The sequence below is a fragment of the Macrotis lagotis genome, chromosome 1 (assembly GCF_037893015.1).
Source record: "Macrotis lagotis isolate mMagLag1 chromosome 1, bilby.v1.9.chrom.fasta, whole genome shotgun sequence".
In the NCBI taxonomy this organism is placed as follows: domain Eukaryota; kingdom Metazoa; phylum Chordata; class Mammalia; order Peramelemorphia; family Peramelidae; genus Macrotis; species Macrotis lagotis.
The window spans coordinates 190,358,763-190,386,381 of NC_133658.1; the positions used below are offsets into that span (position 1 = coordinate 190,358,763).

At 32.9% G+C, this 27,619-nt stretch overlaps 2 protein-coding genes across 7 annotated transcripts in view; one reads left to right on the forward strand and one right to left on the reverse strand.

The window, feature by feature from the left end:
• The window catches only part of ANGPT2 (angiopoietin 2), a 91,864-nt gene extending 83,989 nt beyond the window's left edge, over positions 1-7,875 (forward strand). Inside the window, exons 8-9 of one of the 2 annotated variants that reach the window (XM_074209532.1) lie at positions 1,359-1,489; positions 4,588-7,872. In XM_074209532.1, the coding sequence (XP_074065633.1) occupies positions 1,359-1,489; positions 4,588-4,748 (292 nt within the window). In that variant the 3' untranslated portion in view covers positions 4,749-7,872. Of the gene's footprint in view, positions 1-1,358; positions 1,490-4,587 lie in introns of both variants that reach the window. The other variant, XM_074209533.1, reaches the window with a different exon arrangement.
• Positions 1-27,619, reverse strand: part of MCPH1 (microcephalin 1) — a 382,408-nt gene that overhangs the window by 195,563 nt on the left and 159,226 nt on the right. For all 5 annotated transcript variants that reach the window (XM_074209531.1, XM_074209529.1, XM_074209530.1 and 2 more), the window contains one exon: positions 7,568-7,645. In XM_074209531.1, coding sequence (XP_074065632.1) covers positions 7,568-7,645 — 78 coding nt within the window. The remainder of the gene's footprint in view (positions 1-7,567; positions 7,646-27,619) is intronic.

Here is a 27,619-nt window from a genome sequence, read left to right on the forward strand (position 1 = left end):
TGCAAAGCATACTGATTAGACTTGGCCTGGAATTCTACCTCTGATGTATACTACTTTTCTAGCAAATCACTTTAAATGTCAGTTTCTTTATTCGTCAAGTGGGTATAAAAATAAATGATGACAGGGTAAATCATACTTTTTATGCTTGGGGACTCTCTGGTGAAACCTGTGGTCCCCCTTTCAATATAATATTTTAAAAAATAATAAATAACAATATAAAACTTATAAATAAATAATAAGTACATAGAAAACCAATTCCTTTGAAATAGCTCTCTCTCAATGTGTATGTGTGTGTTTGTGTGTGTGTGTATTTTTTTAAATGTTCATGAACCCCAGGTTGAGAAACGTTGGTGCAGAGAATTATTTTGTAAGGTTATTTTGAAGAGCTAATGAGAGTATATGTAAAGTGTTTAGATATTTTAACATCACTGATATTGCTATTAATTAAGATAAAAGCTTGTTGTAAAAGATCCATAGACATATAATAATATTCATTAAAGATAACTATAAATAGGATTAAGTATATAAGTCAAGGCTAAAATTATAAGGCATCGAATAAGAGTAACCAGGGGATGCTGTCCTAAGATAAAATTATTTCATTTTAGAATTGTAAAAGATAAGCTTGAGGAGACACCTCATCTATCAAAGCCAGGTCCCATCTTAAAAATGTAGATGGGTTTGGAGTCCCAAACCATGAAACCAGTCTGAACATTTATATGTTTCATAATCAAATAAGTAACAGGATATAACTGTCTAATCTCCAAGGATTTTCCTAACTACATATCTTGTGATATTGCCTATGGAATTTTATTTACTTCATTTCATTGGTGTAGGTACTTCCTCACTATAAAACATCACCACCCCTTGATAACTCAATATATGTTATAGACTATTACATACCTTTCCCAAAAAACTGTAATTTATAAAAGTTACTTGGGTTGAGAACAAACTGTTAAAGAGTTGTGATATTAGCTCCCTACTCTCTTTATCCTAATATTCATGCACATCCAACCACTTCTATCTCTGGACAATTGTAGAGGAGATTCCTTCTGAAGGATGGGATCTTCTTTATCATCTTTCTCTCCTGTATTGGAAAGCACTAGGAAAATATACTTAAGGCACATATGTATTCCCCAATGATTTAACTGCAAACAAACACCACAAGTTTCCCTTTTACCTTAGACCTCGCTGATAAGTTGGTTCCTGTTTATGCTACTGCAAAATATTTTGAACAGTATATATCAGTACATGTAACAGAGCACAACTTCTGTTGAACAGGATTTTCACTGTGAAATACTTTTCCACAACTGGAAATCAACAAGTTAGCTTCTCTTTGGTTGTTTTTCTCTCTGCTACAGGATTCACCTTAAAGGACTTACAGGGACAGCGGGCAAAATAAGCAGCATAAGCCAACCAGGAAATGATTTTAGCACAAAGGATGCAGACAATGACAAATGTATCTGCAAATGTTCACAAATGCTAACAGGAGGTAGGAATGAATTTGTGTTTTTTAGTTTTTCTATTTTATTGGCAAGGATGAGTGTCATAATTAATTTTGAAATTTCCCAAAGTATGACTACCAACAAATCCAGTCCTCAAACTGAAGGTGTTTCAATGACAGATAAAATTTGCCTTTCATTATTTTAGACTACGGAATAAGAAGATGAAATTGTTAAGACATTTATATTTTAAAACATGTGGCAAGATCAGCAGCTGAAAAACTAGCAAAAAGGGAACGGGTTTTCGGGAGATCTTTTCTGATTTTGAGCATGTTCCTAAGGTTATGTTTTGATTTTACAAAAAAGAAAAAAGTAGAGATGAAAAACACCTCCAAAATGTTGATCCAGAAATAAAGCTAAAATTCAGTATTATGGGAAGCAGCATGATATAGCAGGAAAAGCACTGGAACCTCAGTTCAAATCACAGCATACATAAAGGTACACTGGAAAAAAATATTGGCTTTTGAAGGCAGAGGACCTGGGTAGTTAGTTACAACCTCTATGACACCAGAGAAATCATTTATTCTCCTTTGACTTGTTTCCTCAATTAAAAATTGAGAGGGATACATTATCTTCAGCCAGCTTTTGAGATCACTGAAACTTCTAAATCCATAGTCTGTCTCTGAAACTATCTCTGTAATTATGGCCAAACTCCTTATTCTCAATAGAATGCAGTTTCTTCATCTATGAACTGGGAATAATAACCACAGTGCTCACTTTGCCTATTTGCTATATCAAATAAGATAATATAACACCAAATATTTTTTAGAATAGAAGGGATTCCTAATTCTTTCCAAGAAACTACGGATTTTAAAAATCAAATAGCATCAGAAACTACAATAGCCGCATATGACACTTGTATAATGCTATGTGATTACAAAACACTTTCACATTCATTATATATTCATTTCACATTATGGCAGATAGTACAAATATTACTACTCCCATTTTGCAGAAGAGAAAAATTGAAGTTCAGAAGTTAGGTGACTTGTCCAAGGCCACATAGTTAAAAAAACAGAGGTAGAACACTAACCTAGATCTTAAGAATCCACCAAATCAGGTTGCATTCTCAGTTCCTAAAAAACTTAATAAAGTACCTTGTTAACTACTTCTTTGGTGGGGAAATCACAATCATCCAATAAATGAAAAAAGAGATAACTTTAAAAGTGCACAGTGATTATTAGACAATAATTTGACCGACAGAGTAAGTTATATATTCTCATGTTGCCCTTGCTCTTTATCTTCCAACATAATTTGTTTTGTCTTAAAAGGAAAAGAACTAACACCCATAAACAAAAATAACTTTAATAATAGTCTTATCAACAAAGCAACTAAGGATTCAATGTTAGGAATTTCTTATTAGAAAACCTACCCTATTAGACCAGCAGACTCAGAAATGGGTAACATAGTATCTAGTTATTGTGACAAATAAATAGACCAAAAATGTCATAGTAGCTCTCTGTTAGCTCAGATGCCCAAACCAGAGAAAAATATATAGTATCCCAAGTATGAAGAAACAAAATCTGTAGGGTCCTATGTGCATCCAATTTGAATCATATCAACTTTTAATTCAAAATACTAATTTAATTACACATAGAAATACCTGTCAAAATGTTAGCAGATATGACATCCATACTTAATGACAAAACAAAGAATAAACAAATAAGAAATTCTGACAGGTTTATAGTACAAGGTACTTTCAATTTTTTCCCCAAACAGGATTAGAATTTCTTTTTTTTTTAGATCTTTTTTTTTGCAAGGCAAACGGGGTTAAGTGGCTTGCCCAAGGCCACACAGCCAGGTAATTATTAAGTGTCTGAGACCGGATTTGAACCCAGGTACTCCTGACTCCAAGGCTGGTGCTTTATCCACTGCGCCACCTAGCCGCCCCAGGATTAGAATTTCTTTGTAAAAATAATCCAAATAATCAGTAATAACAATGGTTTTGAAATAGGAAGAAAAAGAGTATTCTTGTTCTAAAACCAATTGTCTAGTTCAGGGCTGTCCACTGGTGGCATGCTGTCCACAGTGCGATTTTATGCAGCGCCCTGTGGGTTTATTAAATGTGTTATAGCAAACGAAGCCAAGATACCACAAGAGATCTCAATAAAATAGCAAGTCAAAATATATTGTCTATTATTTCAATAAAAACTTTTAAAAGTAAGGTTGGACAAACCTGGGCTAGTTCCCAGGAGAAATCATTAAAATTACCAGAATAATTATTACAACTGTAAAAATAAGGGTCCTTAATTTTTACTTGGTGAATGAGGTCATCTTTATTAATAATAATTAATCTTAAGAGAACATGCTTTAATGATAATAAAAATAAGCTTATCTTCATTCTACTTCTCCCACCCAACTTGGAATTTGTTCTATACCACATTAATTCCTTCTTAAAATTAGTTGTGAATAGAAGTTAGTGGTAGTAGCTGTAGCAGTAGCAGCAGCAGCAGCAGCAGCAGCAGCAGTAGTAGTAGTAGTAGTAGTAGTAGTAGTAGTAGTATAGTTTAGAAATACTGTAGTTTAGTAGTTGTTGTAATACTAGTAGTATACATACATATCAATCGAACATAAACTGGATAGGTTTCAACTATGGGGCTAGAAATGATATTGATGGACAAAGACCAGCATAATTAAGTCTAGAAAAGCTCAACAATAAAATATTGACTTCCAGGTGATAAATTTCTAATGAATTATTCTTCCCATAACTCATGGTCATTTACTAAGACAAGGTTTTTAACCCTTTTTTGTGTCATGGTTTTTTTTGGTATTTGAATGAAATCAATGAAATTTCTTAGAATAATGTTTTTAAATAATTGGAGAAAATGTTTGTTGTTTCGGTTCTATAAATTTAGACAATTAGCGGTGAAAAAAGCAAACAAATGGATAGATAGAAATATTTAATCAATGAAAAATTGAATGTGTTAAGATATGCATCATAACCAATTTTATAATTATAAAAATAAATCTCATTACAAAACTACCATTACAGATTAACAATACTTTCCCTTGTAGGAACTTTGGAGCCTTGAAATAGATGTTTAATAAGACCTATTTCCTAATTTCTTTCTGTTTTTACATCTGATAGGTTGGTGGTTTGATGCATGTGGTCCTTCTAACTTAAATGGAATGTACTATCCACAGCGGCAGAACACCAACAAGTTTAATGGCATTAAGTGGTACTACTGGAAAGGATCAGGGTACTCTCTCAAAGCCACAACTATGATGATTCGTCCAGCAGACTTTTGATTTTTTTTTGACATTCTCTGTGAATGGCATCTTGTATTATCTTGAGAGACCTCATTTGCCAAGCATTTAAACACACAGCTGCATCTTATCTTTTTTTCCACCTCAGAAAACATGCACTTGAGCACCAAAGGATTGTGTTCTGAACTGCAACGCCATAATATTCATCACTAACTTACGTTTTTCAACTAGTCAACAAGACCTACAATATGAAAAAATATGGAATGAAGATGATGTGCCTGAATGACTGTAGAAAATAAATTTATATTCAAGAGATAATCTAATAACATAAGGACTCTTCTCATTATCACTGGTGTTATGTGTGAATTTATTAAGTAAATAACTGGAACTGTGCAATATTCATAAATAATATAGCATCACTAATTTTAAACATTACACTTTGCTATAGAATTGAATTGCTTACAAACATGCAATACAGATTATTATGTTTTATGCTGTTTGTAGATTGTGTAAATATCCATAGTTTTCACTCCCAGTATTCCAAAGAGAAAACCGTCTTTTGCAAAATCTACTAAAAGCCATTAAAATATGTATCCAGGGATTTCTTCAGAAGCAAACAGTAGATGATTTAATACTGGGGAAAGAAAATATGAAACCTGTATTTCTACTCTTTCACTTAGGAGCTTTAAATTTTATCTTGGAAAATGCAGCATATTTACACAATGTGTTGACTGCTTAATTTTAACGACAATTCAGATTTCATACTTTTTGACCTTATATTTAAAATACAGATCTTTGATATTTTTTTCATTGTGGTATGTGTTTCATTACAATTTATATGAAGAGTACATACACTATTTTCCTTACCATCTATGAAACATAAAATGATCTCAAATAGTTAAATATTAATTAACAAATAAGATAAATGCTTTAAAGTTTTTAAAAATTTACTTAAGATTACTCAGCTCCGTATGGTTGTGAAATTAAACTATGACTATTGAGAGGGAAGAGGGACTATTAAGAGGAAAGAAAACTAAACATGTCATTTCATGAATAAGAAGTTTTACTATGTTCTTGGGGGGATTTTTGTTTCTGCTGTTTTTTTTTATCATCTAAAAAGGGTTCTTTAAAGAGAGAAAATAGCATTTAATTTAAAAATAACTTTTTTCTCAATGACTTCAAATTCAATCAAAAACATTTTAATACTAAAATTTCAGTGATTATTGCTCTTTTGAAGAAAAAAATCATTAAGGACAATAAGATATTTTTAATTTGTGCTTTAGCCATGAAAAATATTTAAAGTTCAAAGCATTTCCCATGTTTTTCTTGCAGGTACTAAATATTTTTAAAATACAACTTTGTCTTAGAACTCTAGACATAAAACTCTTGGAATCTCTACAATGGAGAGAGCAGTTGTTTCACAGGCAATTTCTACATAGTTTAGACCTTAAGAAAAGTGATTTTTGGAAAGCTTTCTTGGATCATTATACTTTAGCTAAACCTCAATTTACAGATCTGTCACTTGTAGTTGCAAGTTCAGAATCAAATCATAGATTATTTTTTCCCCTTCCTGAATTACTATATTTAATAAAGTATATTGTGGCCAAAGAATCTGAGAACACTAAAATTTTTTTAATATGAATCTACTCATAAGTTTATGATGAAAAGCTCAACACAGTTATTATATTAAAATAAAATCATTTAATAAGAGACTACAATTTGATGAAAGACTAAAATTAACCTAAAGTATATTTCTGAACCAAGTGCAGTGATCGGTATAACAGAGAGTCAGTAAGGAAAGACATGGGGGGAAGGAAGGGGAAAAAGACAACTCATTACTCAATTTGAATGGAAAATTTGCAAGAAAATTCCCACATTACTGTGGATTTTAACTTACAAAACACACACCATAAGGTTACTCAGGCTACTACAGATATTCTAATTTAGGGGGAAAAAGTTTAGTGGTATTTTTCCTTTATGCTTCAATTCCTAAAACTGTATTTTAAACAAAAGACACACTCCTGCTGAGAGACATTCCTATGTTATTAAAAAAACATTTGTAAAGTCAGAAGAAAATCAAAATAATATTCTTAAAACAAAAACAACAAACAACTATGATAACCACAGTAGGGCAGAGTTCAACTCTCTTGTTAACTTATCCCATGAAGCACACTCAATCAACTAAGTAATAGGGGAAAAGATTCAAAGCAGAGGTAAAAAAAACACAAGCAATTCATCTTTTGGATAGATAACATTTTGGAAATTAAATTGCTGTACATCCGTGTCAACACTTTTTGTAAAATAAATCCAACTTTGCCCTAACACGATCTTCAAGTAATTATTAATAATAATAATTATTCTCTTTAAAAAGTGGATACAGGAAAAGTTTTACTTAGAGTTTTGGTTCAGAGTTGAGTGATATTCAAGTTCACTGTTAAACTATTAGAAATACTTTAACATCCTGTAATTCTGTTCTACTTTATCATTCTATCTTCATTCACAGCCAGTACAATCATTGGAAGAAATGAAAATAGCAGGCAGATTCAATTATTTTAAGTATATGATTTAATTCATTTTTTAAGAACTTTATAAATTTTCAAGGGTTATATAAATATGCTTTTGCTATCATTAAAAATAACTTTTAAAATATTTTTTGATAGCTTTATTCCTGGCTCAGCTCACAAATGTTACTTAATTTTCGGAATGTCCCCAGATAGCAGACAACAAATGGATTAATATCTGTGGATATATTCTTGTTAGGCATACTGCACCCTTACCAAAGGAATTTTATCTTTCATTCTATCACAATCTAGTGAGAAACTCAAATGGCATTCATAAATATAAAATGGCATTGGACTTACACAAGCCGCAGGGAAGATTTCTGAAAGTTCATATGGTTCCTCAGAAACCCAATGGCCAAGCTCCAAAGACCACAGCACCTAAATGGGACAGAAAGCAGTTTACTTCCAAATTTGCTGTATTTTTAGTAATAATAATATAAAGGAGCAGCTTTGAAAATATAGGAATAAAAAAGAACAATAAAATATGAACAGCAGCAGTTACCCATTCCATTATCTCTGAAACAGACTTCAATGTAAACACTAGATCACTCACAAAATAATAACATTGCATAAATATTAAAAATTATAATAAAAACTTGGTTTAAGAGTCTCATTTGACTAGAATGTCAGTTACAACTTTGCATTGCTAAATGCTGGAAAGTTAATACACATGATATCATATTCTATTTTATTTATAACTTTTTTTTAAGGTTTTTGCAAGGCAAATGGGGTTAAGTGGCTTACCCAAGGCCACACAGCTAGGTAATTATTAAGTGTCTGAGGCCAGATTTGAATTCAGGTACTCCTGACTCCAGGGCCGGTGCTCTATCCACTGAACCACCTAGCCATCCTAGGATATCATATTTTAGAAAAATTCTAATAGCCTCAATTTTCAGAGCTTGACTGAAAGGAAAATTCAGCTTTATTATTATTATTACTGAATGCTTCTTAAAGATAAAGTAACCAAAACTAATCAATATAATAAATTAACCATAATCAATAATAATCAAAAAATAAACATCAATCAGAACAGTGGGTCTTATAAATTAGAATTCCATCTTAAACAATTGTCAACATTTTTATATTATGAAAATTCCTGTAACACATTTTATGGCTACTTAATGATTTATAAAGGGGAATATCCTTCCCTAGTCCTAGAGGTATGTAATTTCCAATAGGCAAGCTTTAATGACTTAGTTATTATTTTAGTTGTAGCATTGTTAATGTCCAAAGTTAGGTTTGGTTTTAAAATTCAACCAAGATCTGATTCATGGCATTAAATTACAGTCAGTGATGCCTACCCTGAAAATAAAAATTTCTTTTATATGCATTAAATATATCCCCCTAATCACAGTCAATTTGGCAAAATTAAATTATATTGGTATGACTTACAGAAGAACTATATTATGCTTCCTTTGTTCTTTCAATGTATCCTATTATTTTCCATGATTTCTACATATGGGGTAGACTAGATATTTTGTTGATCTTTCTTCAATAAATGATTCTTAATTATTTCTTTTTTAAATTTATAGTTTGATTTTTCCAATTATATGTTATAAAAGGTTTTCAGCTTTCATCCACATACATATTTATAAATTACACAATTTTCTTCCACCTACTTCCCTCTCCTCAGCAGCAAACAGTTTAGTGAATATTGTACATGTCCATTTGTGAACATTTATGTTGTATGTGTCAATTTTTCACATCAATATTTTATTAATCTACTATGTACTCAAGCTTTTACTTAACCAGTTTGAATCATCAATATAGCTTTAAAAAAGAAAGAACTAGGGGTGGCTAGGTGGAGCAGTGGATGGGGCAGCTAGGTGGCGCAGTGGATACAGCACTGGCCCTGGAGTCAGGAGTACCTGGGTTCAAATCCTGTCTCAGACACTTAATAATTACCTAGTTGTGTGGCCTTGGGCAAGCCACTTAACCCCATTTGCCTTGCAAAAATCTAAAAAAAAAGAACTGATCACAATATTGGAATATATAAATAAAATATGGCATTAGGTATAGTGCCCTTTCAAGTTAATAAATTTCATGGTCAAATCTCAATAATAATAGGATCAACTAATGAACAAATATGCAGTTTGCCTGAGCAAGTAGAAAGTATACTAGACATAATAAGGAATATAATCAAGAATGTTCTCAGGTCTCAAGGAATTAAAAGTCTTATTGAGTATATGATACATATTCACAATTAATTAACAAATTCATTAAACAGTGGAGTAAAATTAATAGGAAACTCCCTGCATTCCCTTTTCCTTCCTACTCACTCTCTCTCAAATGTAGGACAATAAGAATTCCACTTTTAATTATTTTGAAACTTCTTTAAAATAAACTTTAGTATTAGATAGTTTAGATCACTTGAGAGTTGATCCTTAAGATTTCTGAAGATGAGCAGAATGGCTTTCTCACCTCCATATCATCATTTTATGATCACTTCCATCTATGCTATAATATTAGGTATGAAATGATTATTAACTTCAGATCATCTCCAGCAATCTAAATAGGATAATAATGCTCATTTTCTGCTAAGACAACATTCTAAGACTTCAAAGCCAGGGAGGTCTAAAAGAGGAAGGCTTCAGGACAACAGAACTTAGAATTTGTAATATACTACTCTGTGAAAAGGAGAAGGGAAAAGGTCTAATAAGAGAAATGTCTTATCTTGGTTTTAAGGGAAAATTCAAAGATTCAATTTCAATTTTTAAGTGTTTTGGAAATTTGTATAAGAAACCCATTAAAATGGGAGAAGTTAAGGAAAGCTTCACAGAGGTGGTGAGGTTTGAGTTAAATCTTCATGATGTGTATAACAGAGTTGGTGGCTTGTGGAAAGTACTTTAGAGGCAGACAACATAATATGAACAAAGGATTTGGATAAAGACATACAAGAAATAGTTTAAGAATAGAAAATAGCTCAAATAGGTTGAATAAGAGGGTTTATCTAAGAAGGACTATAAGAAGATCCTGGGACCAAAGACCAAAGAGTTGGAAGGGACAACTGTTGTTTATCCTTTGTTCTAGAGGAAGACCATGACATCAGCAAGATAATACCATGACATACAAGTGAATTGGATTTTTAGTGGGAGGATGAAAGGGCCCATGAAAAGTCATCAGTCTCACTTTCTCCTCTGCAGCCATCTGGATCCAGTGGCCAGATATGGATCAGAACAACTGAAGTGGGTCCTGAATTTAGTAAGAGACCAGGGACTTTCTGAGATAAGATCTTTCCCAAGTCACAGTTTGACTTAGGCAAAATCCTTGGAAAGGACAAAGAGGTTACCTTGTCCCACTCCCTCATTTTGCTGATGAAGAAACTAAGTAAGGCATAGAGAAGTTAAATGACTTGGCCAAAAATCATATAGATATTTTATAGCAAAATTAAAGTTTGAACCCAGACTTCTAAATTCTAAACTTAGGAGCTATCTATTCCATCATACTGCCTTCTCAATTGAAATGGCTGGAAAACAAAATACAATGAAATGACAACCATGAATGAAGGGGTTTGCTTATATACACTACCAAAAAAACCTGGAAAATGGTAAGATGGATCCAAATAATAAGTGGGTTTTAAATGTCAAATTTCTCATTATTTGATAAAAATACAATAGAATTGAAAAGAAAAAATAAGACATAGAGATATAAAAATAATGTAATGTATATATGTATGTATATATATATATATATATATATATATATATATGAGAGAAGATATTCACAGAATTAGAGGTTTTCTTTATGTTGGAAGAATAAATTTAAATGGTCTATTTCATAAAGATCTAATATTCTGAAGTCTTCTTAGAATGATTAATAGTTGCCCCAGATGAATGAGGTTAATCAAATACTGGATTAAAATGAGATCAAATGAAGTCCAAGATACTTACTGTGTGACATTAGGCAAATCACTAACCTCCATTTGCCTCAGTTTCCTCATGTATGAAACAGGGATAATAAATAGCATCTCACCTCCCAGGGTTGTGAAGATCAAAAGAGATAATGATAATAATAATAATAATAATAATAATAATAATAATGATAATAATAATAATAAATCTCTTAGCACAATTAGGCATACAATAAGAATTACATAAGTATAAGTAATATTAGTAATTATTATAAGAAGCCACAACTGTATATTTTCTAGAATGTTTTTAAAATAAAACCCAAACTCTATACTATGTATCTGATGATAACCATCATGAAAGTAAACAACAGAAAGTCAAACTTTGGTAGTCAAGTGATTAAGGAAAAAAATTAATTTGCTTCTCAAACCATAGTGGTCATCACCAGACACATGGCACAGATTTCTGATTTTATTTTAAGATATTAAAAAACATACAATTGTGGTTTGTACATTTTTATTTATTTGTATTTTTTCTACTTTTAAAAAGATTTCATTTATTTTTGAATTTTACAATTTCCCCCCTAATCTTGCTTCCTTCCCCCCATCCCCCACAGAAGGCAGTCTGTTAGTCTTTACATTGATTCCGTGGTATACATTGATCTAAGTCGAATGTGAAGAGAGAGAAAACCTTAAGAAAAGAAAAATAAAGTATAAGAGATAGCAAAATTACATAAGATAACTTTTTTAAAATTAAAGGTAATAATCTAGTCTTTGTTCAAACTCTACAATTCTTTCTCTGGATATAGATGATATTCTTCATTGCAGAGCCCTCCAAATTGTGCCCGATTGTTGCACTGATGGAATGAGCAAGTCCATTAAGGTTGATCATCACCCCATGTTGCTGTCAGGGTGTACAATGTTATTCTGGTTCTGCTGATCTCAATCAGCATCAGTTCATGCAAATCTTTCCAGGCTTCCCTGAATTCCCATCCCTCCTGGTATCTACTAGAACAATAGTGTTCCATGATATACATATACCACAGTTTGCTAAGCCATTCCCCAAGTGAAGGACATTCATTTAATTTCCAATTCTTTGCTACCACAAACAGGACTGCTATGAATATTTTTGTACAAATGATGTTTTTACCCTTTTTGTAGAATCTCTTCAGGGTATAGACCCAGTAGTGGTATACAGTATAGACATTTTTGTTGCCCTTTGCGCATAACAATTGTGTATTTTTACGACTATAATTGGTATTTTCCTCTTGTAGTTTCCTTGCTAGACTACAGATACAGGGAATAAATGTGGTGTGACTAATGCAGACCATAAAAGACTATTATTTCCCTTGGTTTGAACACTGTGCCTTCTTTTAATACAGCCAAAGATCATATTAGCACCTTTAGCAACAAAGTTTTGATCTTATTTCTTATGGGCTTGCACCCTACCAAAAATGCCTTATTTTTCATCCCAACTGTAGTTTAGTAATGTCTCCCCCCCATGCTAGCTTGTGAGGTTGATTTATCTGAATCTAAGAGTAGATCTTTAAATTTATGCCTATTATATTTCATCATATTAGTTTTAGCCCACTAATCATTCCACCCTGCTATCTTTCTAGCTGTTTTCACTGTTATTTTTTTTTTTAGGTCTGTGCAAGGCAAATGGAGTTAAAATGGTTTGCCCAAGGTCACAGAGCTAGGTAATTATTAAGTGTCTGAGGCCAGATTTGAACTCAGGTACTCCTGACTCCAGGGCCGGTGCTCTATCCACTGTGCCACCTAGCTGCCCCACCTTTTGCTGTCTTGTAAGATATTTGTTATTCCTCTCACATTATTCATTTGAAAATTTAATAATTTTAACACTTGTCATTATTTAGCCTACTGATAAAAAAGTCATGAAGGGGGCTTCTTTAAATAGTATATTAAACCCTTTAATGATGACTCCTCTGGGAAATTAAAAGTTACAGATAGATATACAATTACCTAGCAATAGCAAACCATCTTACCCATAAGAGAAGTACTAGAGTCTCTGACTTTTGCTTTTGCAGAAATCTAGATATAACATATAATATTCCACTTTCTAGTCCTTTTAATGACTTGTCAAAACTATCACCACTGTCAAAAAGGGAAGTGAGTTGAGTCTAACATGACATTCATAATTCTAGTTCAGTTATTATTTTGTCTAGTTCCCCTTCCCAAGAGATATGAATTAGTCTTTAAAATTGGGATTATTTTGCTTCCCCAAAAAAGCTTTTTGAAAAGTATTTCTCTGGCCAATAACTTCTAGCAGTCAATTGCATATCTCTCTTTATACCTAAATACCATTAAGTTGAGCATACTTTTATTTTACTAACCTCTCTCTAATACTTAGACTTTTGCATTTTCCTATGAATTACTAATCATTTTATTTCCTCTGGAAGAGTCTAATTAAAGCTTTGCTTCTGGGTGGCACAGAGCTCTGTTTGATGTCACATAAAAAGAAAAGGAAACCTATGGCCAAGGCCCTTATAAAAGCTGTGTGGCCCTTGGCAAATAACAACCCATGCCTCAGATTCCTCAACTGTAAAATGGGGGAATACAATAGCACTACTTCAGAACTTTGTGAGGATCAAATGAGATGTTTGTCAAGCAATTCTCACAATGGTTGGTACATAGTAGGTAGTGAAAATATGTTTCCTTCCTTCACAGTTAATCTGCATTTACTAAGTTTTATTCACTATGTGCTAAGGCATGAGAATTCAAAGAAAGTCCTTGTCTCCATTGAGCTCACAATCACATAAAAACAAGCTGAAAAGCTGAAGTGTATTTGTGTGTGTGGGCGGGGCACAATAAGGTTGGGGCAAGGCTGGACATGGTGAAGTCCAGAGGAGTGCAGCTGACTGAAGTGGAAAAGCTGGCCCCCTGTGCACAACTTAAGTGGAGGATCTGGGAGGAACTCTTCACTATTCACCCTACACTCTCTCCACCAGAGGCAGGAGAGGCAAGGGCGGGGGAACTCAAGACACTGTCAAGTTTCGGGTTGATGTGATCTTGCAGGATGTTGAGTTTCCCAAGAGTGTGAAGTTCAAAATAGTGTAGGCTAGATGAAAAATTAAGACAGCTATCCTGAAAAACCTCCTTAAATGGTTGTGAAAACATTAAAAAAACTTAACTAAACTTTGATCAATTTATTTTTAAGATTATACATATATATGTATATACATATATATATATATATATATTTTCACTTAGCAAAAATCCATTTTAACTCCCTTCTCACATGAAACTTACCCCCAATTGAGAATGAAGGAAAAACAATACCCTTGTTACAAACTTTTATAATAAAACAAAACAAATTTTCACATTGGTATGCTGAAAATAAACTTATCTGGAGATAGGGCACTGACTGTGGAATCAGGAGGACCTGAGTTCAAATTTGACCTCAAATACTTAATACTTAGCTGTGTGACCTTGGGGAAAGTCAACTAACCCTGGTGTCTTGCAAAAAATAAATATATCTAATTCTCTACTCTGAATCTCTAGCCAAATGTGGTTAGGTCATCATTAGTCCTCTGGAATCATGGTTGGTTATCACACTGTTCAGAGTTCTTAATTCTTTCAAGGTTATTTGTCTTTACTATATTTTTGTCAGTTAACAAATTGTTTTTCTTATTCTGTTCATTTCATTCTGCATCAGTTCATATAAGTTATTCTAGATTTCTGTGGAATCTTCCATTTCTTCCTCTCTTTTCCTCTATCATCCCCCCTTTCATTTTCTTTTTTTGTCTTCCTCTTCCTCCTCCTCTCTTTGTGTCTCTGTGACTGTTGGTCTTGTCTGTTTCTCTTTCTAATTTTTCCTATAGTATTTACTTAGCTTTTCCAAGGACTACCAGGGGAATTAAAAGGGAGAGGTACACACAGTAACATATTTGTCCTTCCTTCTCAAAGAAGACCATGATATCAGGGAGATGATGTCATGATAAGAACATGAACTGTCTCATCTCAAATGAGATGAGACAAAAAAGGCCCAGGAAAAGGAACACTGGAGTAGAAAAAGCTTCTTAACACAGTGAAGAATGTAGGGAAAACTACTATCAGACAAAAAAGCAAAAGGCAGAAATCTGGTACAGCATGGGAAGCTGCTGCTTCAGAGAGGGGTTTTTGGCATAACCAATGATAAGACTAACAAAAATACAGGCTCGAATTCAGCTTCAGAGTTGGCTACTTGGCTACTCTGACAGTGGCTGCCCCAGCTCCAATGAACTTGGCTGTTATGTCTGTTTACCTTGCATTGGCACTAGTATGGAAGTCATATTTAGGAACAAATGTGATTAAGAGACCTAAAGCTGCCGAGATGCTTAGGTACTCACCTGCTTAAACCTTTGGTCACTTTTTTTTAGCATTGCTGCAGATAAAGGTCATCTCAGTAGTTTAAAGTTACTCTTCACAAGGGCAGGGATAGAAATAAGCGTAGTACAGATATTCAATCTTGGGGGAAAAGGCACAGAAAAAGAGCTGCCAGCAGAGCAAAGATATAGCCTTTTAATCATTTCTTTCAATGAGTATAAGTTTATACTCATTTAAATATATCACATTTAAGTACAGTAACTTGGGCCAAAGACCTATGGTGCATCTCAGCTACATGCTTATCAGATTGATGAGTGATAAGGACATAGTGCTGAAGAGATGGGCTGAATATGTCCATAGCATTCTCAATGGATCATCATCAACCAGTGCTGAAGCCACTCACCATTTACTTCATATTGAAATCAATACTTCACTAACTGAACTTCCAAATGTAGAAGAGGTTTTGAATACCATTAGGCTCAATCATATGACATAGCTACCATTGCTAATTCTATTCCAGCTGAGATTTAAAAGGCATCAATTGGGGAATGGCTAAATAGGTTGTGGTATATGATTGTGATGGAATACTACTATGTTATAAGAAATGATAAGCAGATTGATTTAAAAACATGGAAATACTTGCATGAAAAATTTAAAGTGAAAGAAGAACAAAATTATATATATATATATATATATATATTGTTTATAACATGTATAAAGTATCAGAAATATTTTTTGAAGAAAAAGTATGAATGACCAAGTTAGTCTGAGTATCATAAATACTCAAATCAACTACAAAGGACCTATGAAGGAAGATACTATCCAGAGAAATAAACTGATAAACAGGAAAATGCATAAAATAGTTTGGCATATATATGTAAGATATATATATATATATATATACATTTTAAAACTTAATAATTTAAGGTTAAAGTGGAAAATAATAAATAAAGCACAAAACTTATTTTCTAAGATTCGTCACAAAATCTACAAGTGAAGGAATAGTGAGATATTTTGTCACTGGCTAAATGCATGTAAATTATTGTCTGTGGTAAGAATTTTGCTATTTTTTTTACCTGAATTTGTTGCCATTCTATGGCATATATAAGAGATTTGTTAATGTGTTGAACTTATAAAGCATGTAATTCAATTCCTGAAGAATCTCATTTTCCTCTCTGAGAATGATATGAGTATATTTGAGTGGAAGTAAATAAATTTATAAAACAAAAAATATGAAATACATTATGTTTTTAAGGTTAAAGTTAAGAAATCTCTATGTTGTCTTTGCTTCTGTATGAAAATATTATGACAATGAAATGTAATAATTCATGTGTCACCCTACTTGGAAATTGTTCTTTTTATGACTGTTATGTTTCATTTGAAATTAGAAATACCTGTTAAAATTATTTTAAAGTCCTTTAAGATGTTCTCATTGAAGAGTTTATAAATGTTTATGCTTTTAAACCCTATCAAGTGAACATGTTTACCACTAAAAACTGTTTTTATAAAATCTGTTTCTAGATTCAGTTTGGGATTATTTTATTAAGACATGACAAATTTTTGTTTTTAAGAAGAAAAATAGTGCATTATTGATAAAATAGATGATTTTTCTATGACAATATTGTTGCTACTGTTAAGATCATAGTTACCACATGGCATATTTTGATATTTAAAGCTAAATTAACTCTTGATTATGGGAATTTGCTTTTAAAGATCTCATAAGGCTGAAAATTGACCTTCTATCTAAGTCTGAGTCCAGGTACCAAGGAAATTTATGTGGATTTGGATACTGTGGATGACAGGTTCATTGAGAAAGGTTGGGGGAAACAGTCATTTAATAAGTTCTACAGCTGGATTTGTCTAACTTGTTTTACAAAACATGTATTTGAAATGTCTCATCTGGCAGATTTTAAAGTCTGGCTCAAGGCATTTGGCTATCCACATAACCTTGCCTAGAAACTACCAACTAAATTTAAAAAAAAAAGGAATTTTTCCTTTGTTATGTCCCTGTTATTTATGGTAAATTTCTGTAATCGAATCAAGTGATCAGTACAAAAATAATATTAAAATTCATGCCAATTTTGCTTACAACAATATAAATTCTAATAACCAGCTAGGGCAATGTATAGCCTTGGCATCTATTGTCAGCTACATGTTTCCTGTGGGAATTAAGATCCTTTAGTTTTTCAAAATCCTAAGGGAAAATATTTAAGCAAATATGATAAAGATTTTGTGATATCAGGTTATGATTCTCCAACATTACTATCTCAAGTTCTGTTTTAAGGAAAAGAGAGTCAATTAAGTATATCAGATGATCTGTGGTTTATTTAAAAAAAACTTAAGAGATTCATGGTCAGCAAAGAGTTTTGATTCTTTTTAAATAAGGGAAAAAGGTTAAAACTTTAATTTATAAATCACCATATATACACTCTTCTAAAATGATTATTAAATGTGAGTGTTACAGATTCAATTTGATTTGGAAAAATTTTAATGCATTCACTGCTATAGTAGAATAACATTCTTATGGAAGAGATTTTGGATCAGCATCTTCCAAATGGTGAAATGAATAATTCAAGTATAAAACTAGGTTTTAAAACTGGTTTGTATAAAACTGGTTTGGTTTTCAAATTTTCTATTTGTAACTAAGTTCTCTGTGTGACAACTGGCAAATCAAATTGCCTATTCCCCCAAACTTCCTGCTAGGCAAAATTATGCAATATAAACCATAGACTAAGAAGCTCCAAATTTAATTTTTTAATAATGGAAATATAATTTTGACCTTATAAAATGTGTGTTGAGATTTTTTTCCCTAGAAATCCAGAAATATGCAAATAACCTGAATGTACCTGGAAGAAAGTAGTCCACACAGAACTATTGTTTTACCTCAGATATCTCCAGAAGAAAAAGAAATGGATCAGAATTTGATGTTATTGCTTATCTATTTTTGTGCTATTTTTTTGTCTGGGTTATTTAATCAAAAGTAACTTTCCCCTTTGACTCTGTAAATGCACTGTCCCATCCTCATGCTCCCTCATATACCTTATGTTGCCTGCCTATCTCCTAGCAACCCTAGGTCTCAAAGATATGCTATTTCTGCCTCCAATATGCCCCTTGTTAATTGTCCCTTTCATTAACTGATCTACAATTGATGTAGTGATGTCAACTTCGATCAAAATAGGGGAAAGCTTAATAAATCAAAGCTTAATAAGTTTTCAAATATATGTTTTGTTCTTAAAAGAGATTTGAATGAAATGTCTCCCCATACATTACAAACTCAGAAAGACAAATGATTAGAAAGTAGGACAAGTTATCCTGCTCTTATTATAACTTAATGGAGGAAAAGAGATAGCTATGGATATCATTACATCAGGACAAGCAATTGTGCAACCTAATAGACGGCCTTCAAGGAGTTAAATGGTATCTTTATTTTTGTTTATGTAAAAATATCACAGACTCCCTTCTGGATCAGGGTGGTCATCTTAGATAGAAGGTCTCAACCTTTAAATTCTGTGGTAAATCTAAGAGATAAACTTCACGCCTAACTTGTATTTTCTGTCATTTTCTATTGACTCTAAATTATTGATATTTACAACATACATATGTAAAATCTGTGTCAAATGTTAGCTTTCTGGAATGCAGAATGGGGGGAGAGAGAGGGAGATTGTTTGAAATTTGAAACATAACAAAAATTAAATTTAAAAATATTCAAGCAGAACATTTAAGAAAAACACTCTTTCTTATCATAACATTCCCAATGAGAGTAGAATTTACAATGCACACCTGATTTCCAGAAAGCCATCAGGATGTCAGTCTATGCTTGCTATTTCAGAAAGTTCTTTATTTTTCTTTTCCTTTAACAGCAACTAATAAACTTCATTCTGGACTTCATGATTTCCTTTTTCTACAATCATTCTTTCTTCTACACTCTCCTTTAGGACTAGAATTTTCTACCAAAATTCTCCATATTAATTCTCTTACCACTTGCAATACTTATTCTGTAAGTATTAATAAAGATAAAATTATGGGTATTGAAAAGAACCATTTCCAAACTAATATAAGAACAATAGTCTAACTCCTATCTTGGAATAAAGTCTTAAAAGAGATTTGAAGCTAGAAACTATGGGATACATAATATGCAATCTGTAGTCAGTTCTGCTATAATTCATGTTTCAAAAACATGAATTTGTTCCCAATGTGATTGACATGTTAGGAACACTTTGTGCAGAATGCAATTTTTTTTTAGTATTGTGTCCCTAATCCCATTTCCTTCATAAGCTTTGTGGTTTTTATTGCATAATTTTACCTAGCAGGAGGTTGGGGGGGGGATGTTGTGTTATAGTAAAACTCTCTGTATTCTGAATATTTAAAGGCCATAAATATTAACAAAAGCCAATAATGAAGACAATGATGATGCTGGTGGTAGTGGCGATGGTAACAGTTCAGTTTTCTATCTTTTCTTTAGGATATTCAAAGACTCAAACATTTTCATAAAGATCTCCATATTAAAGAATTTATTAAAAATTCTAGTTTAAGTTTAACATATTAAATCTTTACATCAGGTCATTAGTCTAAAGCTGAAATGTTAATTCTCATTATTTCTTAAATCACTGTAAAGACCTCTTATCTTGGGGATGTTGAGTGCCCAATCTATAAGCACATATGTTGTGAACTCGAGAATGAAGAAAAGCTCAACTGGAAGATATAATTATTACAAGACTGCTCAAAATGCCTTCAGGAAAAGATTTAGAATTGCCAAGTAGTATATTTTTTTTTTTTTAGGTTTTTGCAAGGCAAATGTAAGTGGCTTGCCCAAGGCCACACAGTTAGGAAATCATTAAGTGTCTGAGGCCAGATTAGAACTCAGGTACTCCTCTGACTCCAGGGCCAGTGCTCTATCCACTGCGCCACCTAGCCACCCCTGTAAGTAGTATATTTTCTAATAACAAAATAATATAGTATTTGTGTCCTGAACAAGTTGGAGATAAACAAATCTACAATGATAATTCATTTAGAGAGACAACTTGAAGAGGCAGAACTTTCAAGGAATTAGGATTTTTTCTATCCCAGACCAGTATTTTGGTTTTTCTAAAGTGTTTTTTTCTTTTCCAAATTTAACCTCCCATTATAAGACTACATATTTATAATTTTGTTTTAATGTAGTTTTTAAAATTGATTAGCTTCTCAGAATGTTCTTATAAGCAAAATTTTAAGATTGTGAAAGATAAAAATATACTGAGAAGAAATCTGCTTATACTGAGAGATACTTTTTTTAGTTTTTTCAAGGCAGTAAGGTTAAGTGACTTGCCCAAGGTCACACAGCTAGGTAACTATTAAGTGTTTCAGGTCACATTTAAACTCAGATCCTTTTGACTTCAGGGCTGGTGCTTTATTCAGTGTGCCACCTAGCTGCCCTGAGATATTCTCTTTATTTGCTTTTTGAAAAATCTTTAATTCGTTTTTACCATCATAGCTGTTAAAAATGGAATGCCTGGTCTTTTAGACTAGAAGTGTCACACAGGCAAGCTGCATGCAGTCCATAAAACTTCCAGGTGTGTGCCAAATCAGATTAAAGTGGAATTGGAAAGTATTTAACAAAAAATATAATAAAACATAGATATTTACATTCTAAGACTATATAGCATAAGGAATCATTATGGATGCTTTAGTGGCCTCCATTTCTATTTGAATTTGAAAACCCTGCTTTAGAGAATTAAATTTCATTGCTGGAAGAAATGTTAAGGATAATAGAAGATCACAGTATTACAGACTTCCGAATTCCTAAAAATCATTTTGCCCAACTCTCACTTTATATACAACCAACACTGAAATCATACTGCTTATATAGCAGCAGTCTCCTGATTTTCTTTCCATTATACCTATAATACCTTTACAGAAATACAAATGACTAACTTCTCTTAAGTGAAAATTTTTTGATACAGTGTACAATGTCAATATCATCATACTTTTTGGCTACTATCAGAAATGATACTGCTATCAAATGTACCAGATAGCTTCGCCCATTAATAAGAATGGATAATGCCATGAAGAGGTGATTAGTAAAGAGTCAATAAAAAATGGATTTTTGTTTAGAGACATATAGTTGATAAATGAAGAAAGGAATTTTTGTAGGAATTGAAACAAATATTTCCCTTAACCTCACAACTCCAGAGTTATTTTAGACTTTTGTGAAGTCTTTGAGTCACTTTTATACAATATTTTCTGCTCCTCAAAGGAAAAATGCTCTTGAATTTAAAAAAAATTTAAATTTAAAATAAAAAAATTAAAGAAATTAAATAAAAACAATTTCTTACCTAATGCTAAGAAATTTCTACAATTCTCCTTTACTAGCTAGAGTTATGTGTCAGCATTTTTTAGAGGGGGTTTCTTGGACTCTGGACTTTCAATTTGACAATTTTCTCTGTGATATCTTAGAAATACAACTGAGTCAACTTTACTACATTTAAAAAACTTAAAGCATCAATACTCTTAAGTATACATATTTTTTGTTTGATTAGGTGCTATCATTCTTACCCAAGGTAGCGTTCAAACTCTACAACCTTGAGTACGCTATTAAATAACTTGCTAAACCAAACCTCTTGATGATAAATCTCTTCATATTTAGCTAGACTACCAGACTGCTTTTCTTATGATTCACCCACAGAATGTGTGTTCCACTGACACAAAAATATTCAAGAACTTGGTGATAACATGATGAAACACTTTGGAAAAACCCATTAACAGTGGTACTTTAAAAACACTGTGAGAAATTAAGTAGCTAAAATGATTGCCCAATTGAAATAAAGCATATACAAAGCACATAAAAAAATTTGATTTGACATTATAAGAAATGATAGACCTTTGAATTCTTTAACATTAGAAGATAATTCTAATAATGAAAATGCTAGAAAGAACTTTTATAAGATAAAGTATGGTAGATTCAGTTATGTAAATTTAAAGGCCAAACTTTGTGAATTAGCCAATCTCCATTTATACTTTCTAACTTAATAGTATATTCATATAGTAACAATTATTTTCTCATAAAAGACACAGTATGGGATCAAGAAAAAAGCATTGAATTCAGGAGAGACCAAGATTCTAACAATTTATTTAACTATGGGTAAGGCATAAACTCTCCAAGTCTCAGTTCTTTCATTTGTTAACTAGAAAGAATAATAGCTTTATTACCAAGCCCCAAGATTGTTATTTTACATGAGGTAATGCCTGTAATTTGCTTTGTAAATTTTAAATCCTTATATGATTTTTCATTCATGTGTGTGTCATGGCATCAACTCCCTGGTGTTGTGGTCTTTTTGAAAATGAAGAACAAAAACAGTCACCTGAGAAATGAGGGATTCTCACAGAAAAAGCCTATAAACCTCGTTTAGCATAAGAGGGGTGATTGACAGGGAGACTCAAATAAACAAAAAAGTATAATTGTCTTAAAACAATTCACTGAGCGAAGGGAGTAGAACCAAGAGAACATTGTACCCATCAACAACAACACTGTGAGATGATAAACCTTGATGGAAGCAACTCCTCTCAGCAGTTCAGAGAGCTAGGACTATTGCATTAGACTGGTTATGGCCAATGTAATCCTCATCCAGAGTAAAACAAAACACACACACACACACACACACACACACACACACACACACACACACACAAATAACCCTTTAGAATCTGATGAATATTTTATAAAAATTGTCTCTTATGTCTCTCTTTTCCTTTAATCCTAATTCCTTATGTTGAAAATAACTAATCTGTAAACATGTTTATGAAATATATGTATGTTCAACACTAACCGGGCTGTTCACCGCTGATGGGAGGGGATGTGAAAGGAGGATGGAAGTAAAATTTGTAACTTAAAAATATACATGTGCATATGGATGAAAATAAATTAATTAAAAACATGAGCAAAAAGGGCAAAATAATTTAGAAAGAATAGATCTAATGCCACTATTCAAATATTTGACAATTGCAGCATTTTCACTTTAAGCATGCTTGTCTAATGCTGTCTCATTTTTATTTAAAAAATAGAAAAAAATACATATCAAAGGTGCTACACTGGTCAAACCAATTTATTTTTATACTACTGTGTCACTTCCTCTTCTTTATGAACAGAAAATAAACTCTGGTTTGGGTTTTGAATTTGTGAGTAGCTGCCAATATATTCATGAAGAAGAAAAAAACACAAATTATTCCCTCTATTGAAAACAATATACTGAACATTAGACGCATAAATTGCTGAAAACACATGGAAATTACCAACATCATTCTTGAAAACAATTGAGGCTAAAACAGAATTCTGTTTAAAAGCCACCATAATTCTAACTTTTCAACATGCATAATTAAACCACATATAAACCACAGGATTGGGAAGCACTGCTGGAGTTCTCCTTTCCAAGTAATTTCCAGAGAATTCAGCAGAAACCCTGAAACATAAATATGCCCAGTATTATTTCTCTTGGAGGATGACTTTTAATCCTAGCCAAGAAGCATATTTTAAGAATCCCCCCACACTGCTTGTTGATAAAAAGTGTTGACATGCTGACCCAAAGATGATGGGTGCACACATGAGCTTCTGGGCCTATCATTGGGGAATAATTGAAGGAACTGGAAGATATTCATCCTTGAGAAAAGATTCAAGAACAACACGAGACCCATCTTCAAATATCTTAAGGAGTGTCCTTTGGAAGAAAGACTGTATTTGTTCCATTTGGTTCCACAGGAAAGAACTAGAAACAATTGATGGAGGTTTTTAAAAAGGAAGTTTAGGCTTGATGTCAGTACAAACTTCCTAATGATAGAATGGACTTCCTTTATACAAAATATGACCTTTCTTCATAATGAGTTGATAACTTGTATCATTCATACAAAAGGAAAGAATACAGAGTAGATCTGTGATTTCATGAGGAAATTACCACTACCAATGAAGGATTACACCTAATAAGCAATGTATGGTTTTGGAAAGTTGCCTAGAGATTAAGTGAATCATCTTGGGTCACAACAGTTTCTATACGTCAGAGTTAAAACTGGAACCCAAGATTTCTTGGGTCCTCATCAATTACAGAGAGCAAAAATAAAAATTCCTCCTAAAAACTGAGATAGGCAGAGGATGGGAGGTTGGTCCAGTGTGTAGACCCTTTCATTCTCCTTTTGTTTCCTCATATTCTTTTCCCTAGGAATTACTGAACCTCTTCAACACTTGCAGGAAATAATGAAGAGTGAAATGAGCAGAGCCAAGTGAATATTCTAACAGCAATATTGTTTTAAGAATGATCTTGGGGGCAACTAGGTGGAGCAGTGAATAGAGAACTGGCCCTGGAGTCTGAAGGACATGAAATCAAATGTGACCTCAGATACTTAATAATTACCTAGCTGTGTGACCTTGAGCAAGTCACTTAAACCCATTGCTTTGCAAAAACCAAAAAAGAAAAAAAAAGAATGACTTTGAATGAATAAGTCATTTTGGCTTATTATTATATATCATCTATATAAAATATCAAATACCAATATATTAAATATAGCATATTATTACTATATTATATTAAAATTATGATTATTATAACATATTATTATAAACTAACAATAAGGGATAAATGAAAAAAATGCTATCTGTATCCAGAGAAAGAACTGATAAATATATATAAAATAATTTTACATGCAAATATATATGTGCACACACACATACATACATACATACATACATATATATATACACCTATTTCTGTCTAATAGTAGTCATCTCTAGGGAGGAGAGAGGAGAGAAGGAAAAAAAGAAAAGAAATTTACATGATAACTTTAATATGTATGTATATATTTAAAAGGTATAGCAAATTGTACACAATATATTTGCAATTTCATGTGCAATCATCTTTTTTATTATCCTGTGTTATGGAAAATCTTGTTTCATTTCATAATTTAAAAATAAAAAATGAATTAAATAAAGTAACTGTGTATGAATCTGTCTCTAAAAGCCAATTTACCTCAAAGCAGTCCTTGAAAGAGAGTCATAATCTATATTACTATAATTTTAGAAGTGGGGATATTGGAGCAAGGAGGAGTCTTGGTTCAAGAATACAATATGACTACAAATAAAGTGCTATTAAGTATTTAATAAGTCAGTAAAGTATCACAATACACATATTCATAATACATGCCATCTGTAGCATATGTGAAATCTATAAATCAGTTAGTCAAAAAGCATTTATTAAACATTTACTATATCCCACCAGTGCAAATACAAAAAAGGCAAAAAGTCCCTATACCCAAAGAGTTAACATTCTAATGGGAGAAGCAACATGTTAATATGTAATATACATATAAGAACAGATTTAAAAAATCTCAGAGGAAAATCATGAAAAATAATTCAGCAGCATGGTGAAAGAGACACAAAAAATACCAAAGAAAAGAACATATTAAATCTCAAAAAAAGCATTAAGAACTAAGAGAATCAGTTAAGACTTCCTTTAGAAGGTGAGATTTAAAATAAGCCTTGAAGGACCCTGGGGAAACCAATCAATCAGTATTAATGTATTAAGTGCATACTATGATCTAAGCACTATACTAAGTGTTGGGGATAAAAATACAGCATACGAAACAATTCCTACTCACAAGGAGCTCATATCTTAAGGAGATAAAAAAGATACATCCATGTATACATACATACATACACATATATATGTAAGAGCACATACAGGGTAAGTACAAACAAGAATAAATATACACAAATATAAAACAGTTAAATACTAGGTAGGTTGTGAGTGAAGGCTTCAGCAACTGAAAGGATTAGGAAAGGCTTTCCTTAGAAGGTGATACTTGAGATAAATCTTGAAGAAAGGCATCCATAATGTAGAAGTGAGGAGGATGTTAATTCCAGGTCAGAGAAGTGATCAGTTATAGAAGTTGGGAGCATCATGTGTGAGGATTAATAAAAGTTGAGTTCAGATGAATTGCAAATTTCAGGAGGGGAGGAAGGGATAGAGATAAGACAGTGTTCTGGGGGCAGGAATTCCCCAGACACTCAATCCTCAAAAAGTTCCAAAAGCTGTAAAATTATGAATAACCAAATTCTATAGTGGCAGAACCCACAGCAAGATTAAGTGAAACAATTTCCAAGTCCAAGACAATTTGGTAGAGGTCTGTTCCACCACAACTAGGGGTCAGAAGAAGTTGCAGTAAAGCCATGCATGCTTTAGCAAACCAGCTCCAGCCTTACAGGAATAGCCCCTGGGACTGTTCCCTGGGTCCATGGAAGCAGGAATGCCTTCCAGACTTCTTGGCCTGGGGATCTGGGGATGGTCTGGAGGGTCAGTGGGAGAACTCTGCTGTACCAGAGTAAATGAGGAGCTCAGGGCAGCTCCAGCCTCAGAGTAGTCATGGGCATCCATGGGAACACAGCAGCTGCTTCCACAGCACTCAGCCCAGACGATCAAGGGGTAGGGAGAGACTGCAAAGGTCTCTACTATCCCTGGGGCAGGACTCTGCTGCTTTGCACATACTCAGATCCAATCAGAGTCTAGGCCCCCATACTACCTAGAGGAATAGGGACCTTCCTCACATCTCCAGCATCTCCAGGGCAGAGGGGAGTGTTTGTGGTCATCCATAAACCAGAGCACAGGCCAGGGGAAAGGTCAGAGCTCTCATAAGTCCTTGAAGAAATTAAAGTCCTGGGGGTGTACCAAAAGCCCCCCCCCCCCCAAGCTTTGCAAGCAAAGCAAATCAGGCTGGGGAAATGAGCAAACAATAGAAAAAGAAGACTCTGACCAGAAAATTACTTTGGTCCCATGGAGGATCAAAAGACACATTCAGAAGATGACAAAGTTGAAGCTGCTGTATCCAAGGCTGCCACAAAAAATAGGAATTGGTCTCAGGCTATGCAAGAGTAAGTAAGGAAAGAAAGAGTAAGAAGAGAAATGAGAGTGAGACAGGAAAATCATGAAAAACAAGTAAGCAGCATGATGAAAGAGAGACACAAAAAAATGCCAAAGGAAAGGACGTGTTAAAAATCAGTTTATGGGATGGGAAAAACAGATGGGAAAAACAAGCCAAATGGTTAATGAGGAGAAGAATGCCTTATAAAAGCAGAATTGGCCAGATGGAAAAGGGGATAAGAAAGCTCTCTGAAGAAAATAACTCCTTCAAATGTAGAATGGAGGTAAGGGAAGCTGAAATCTTTG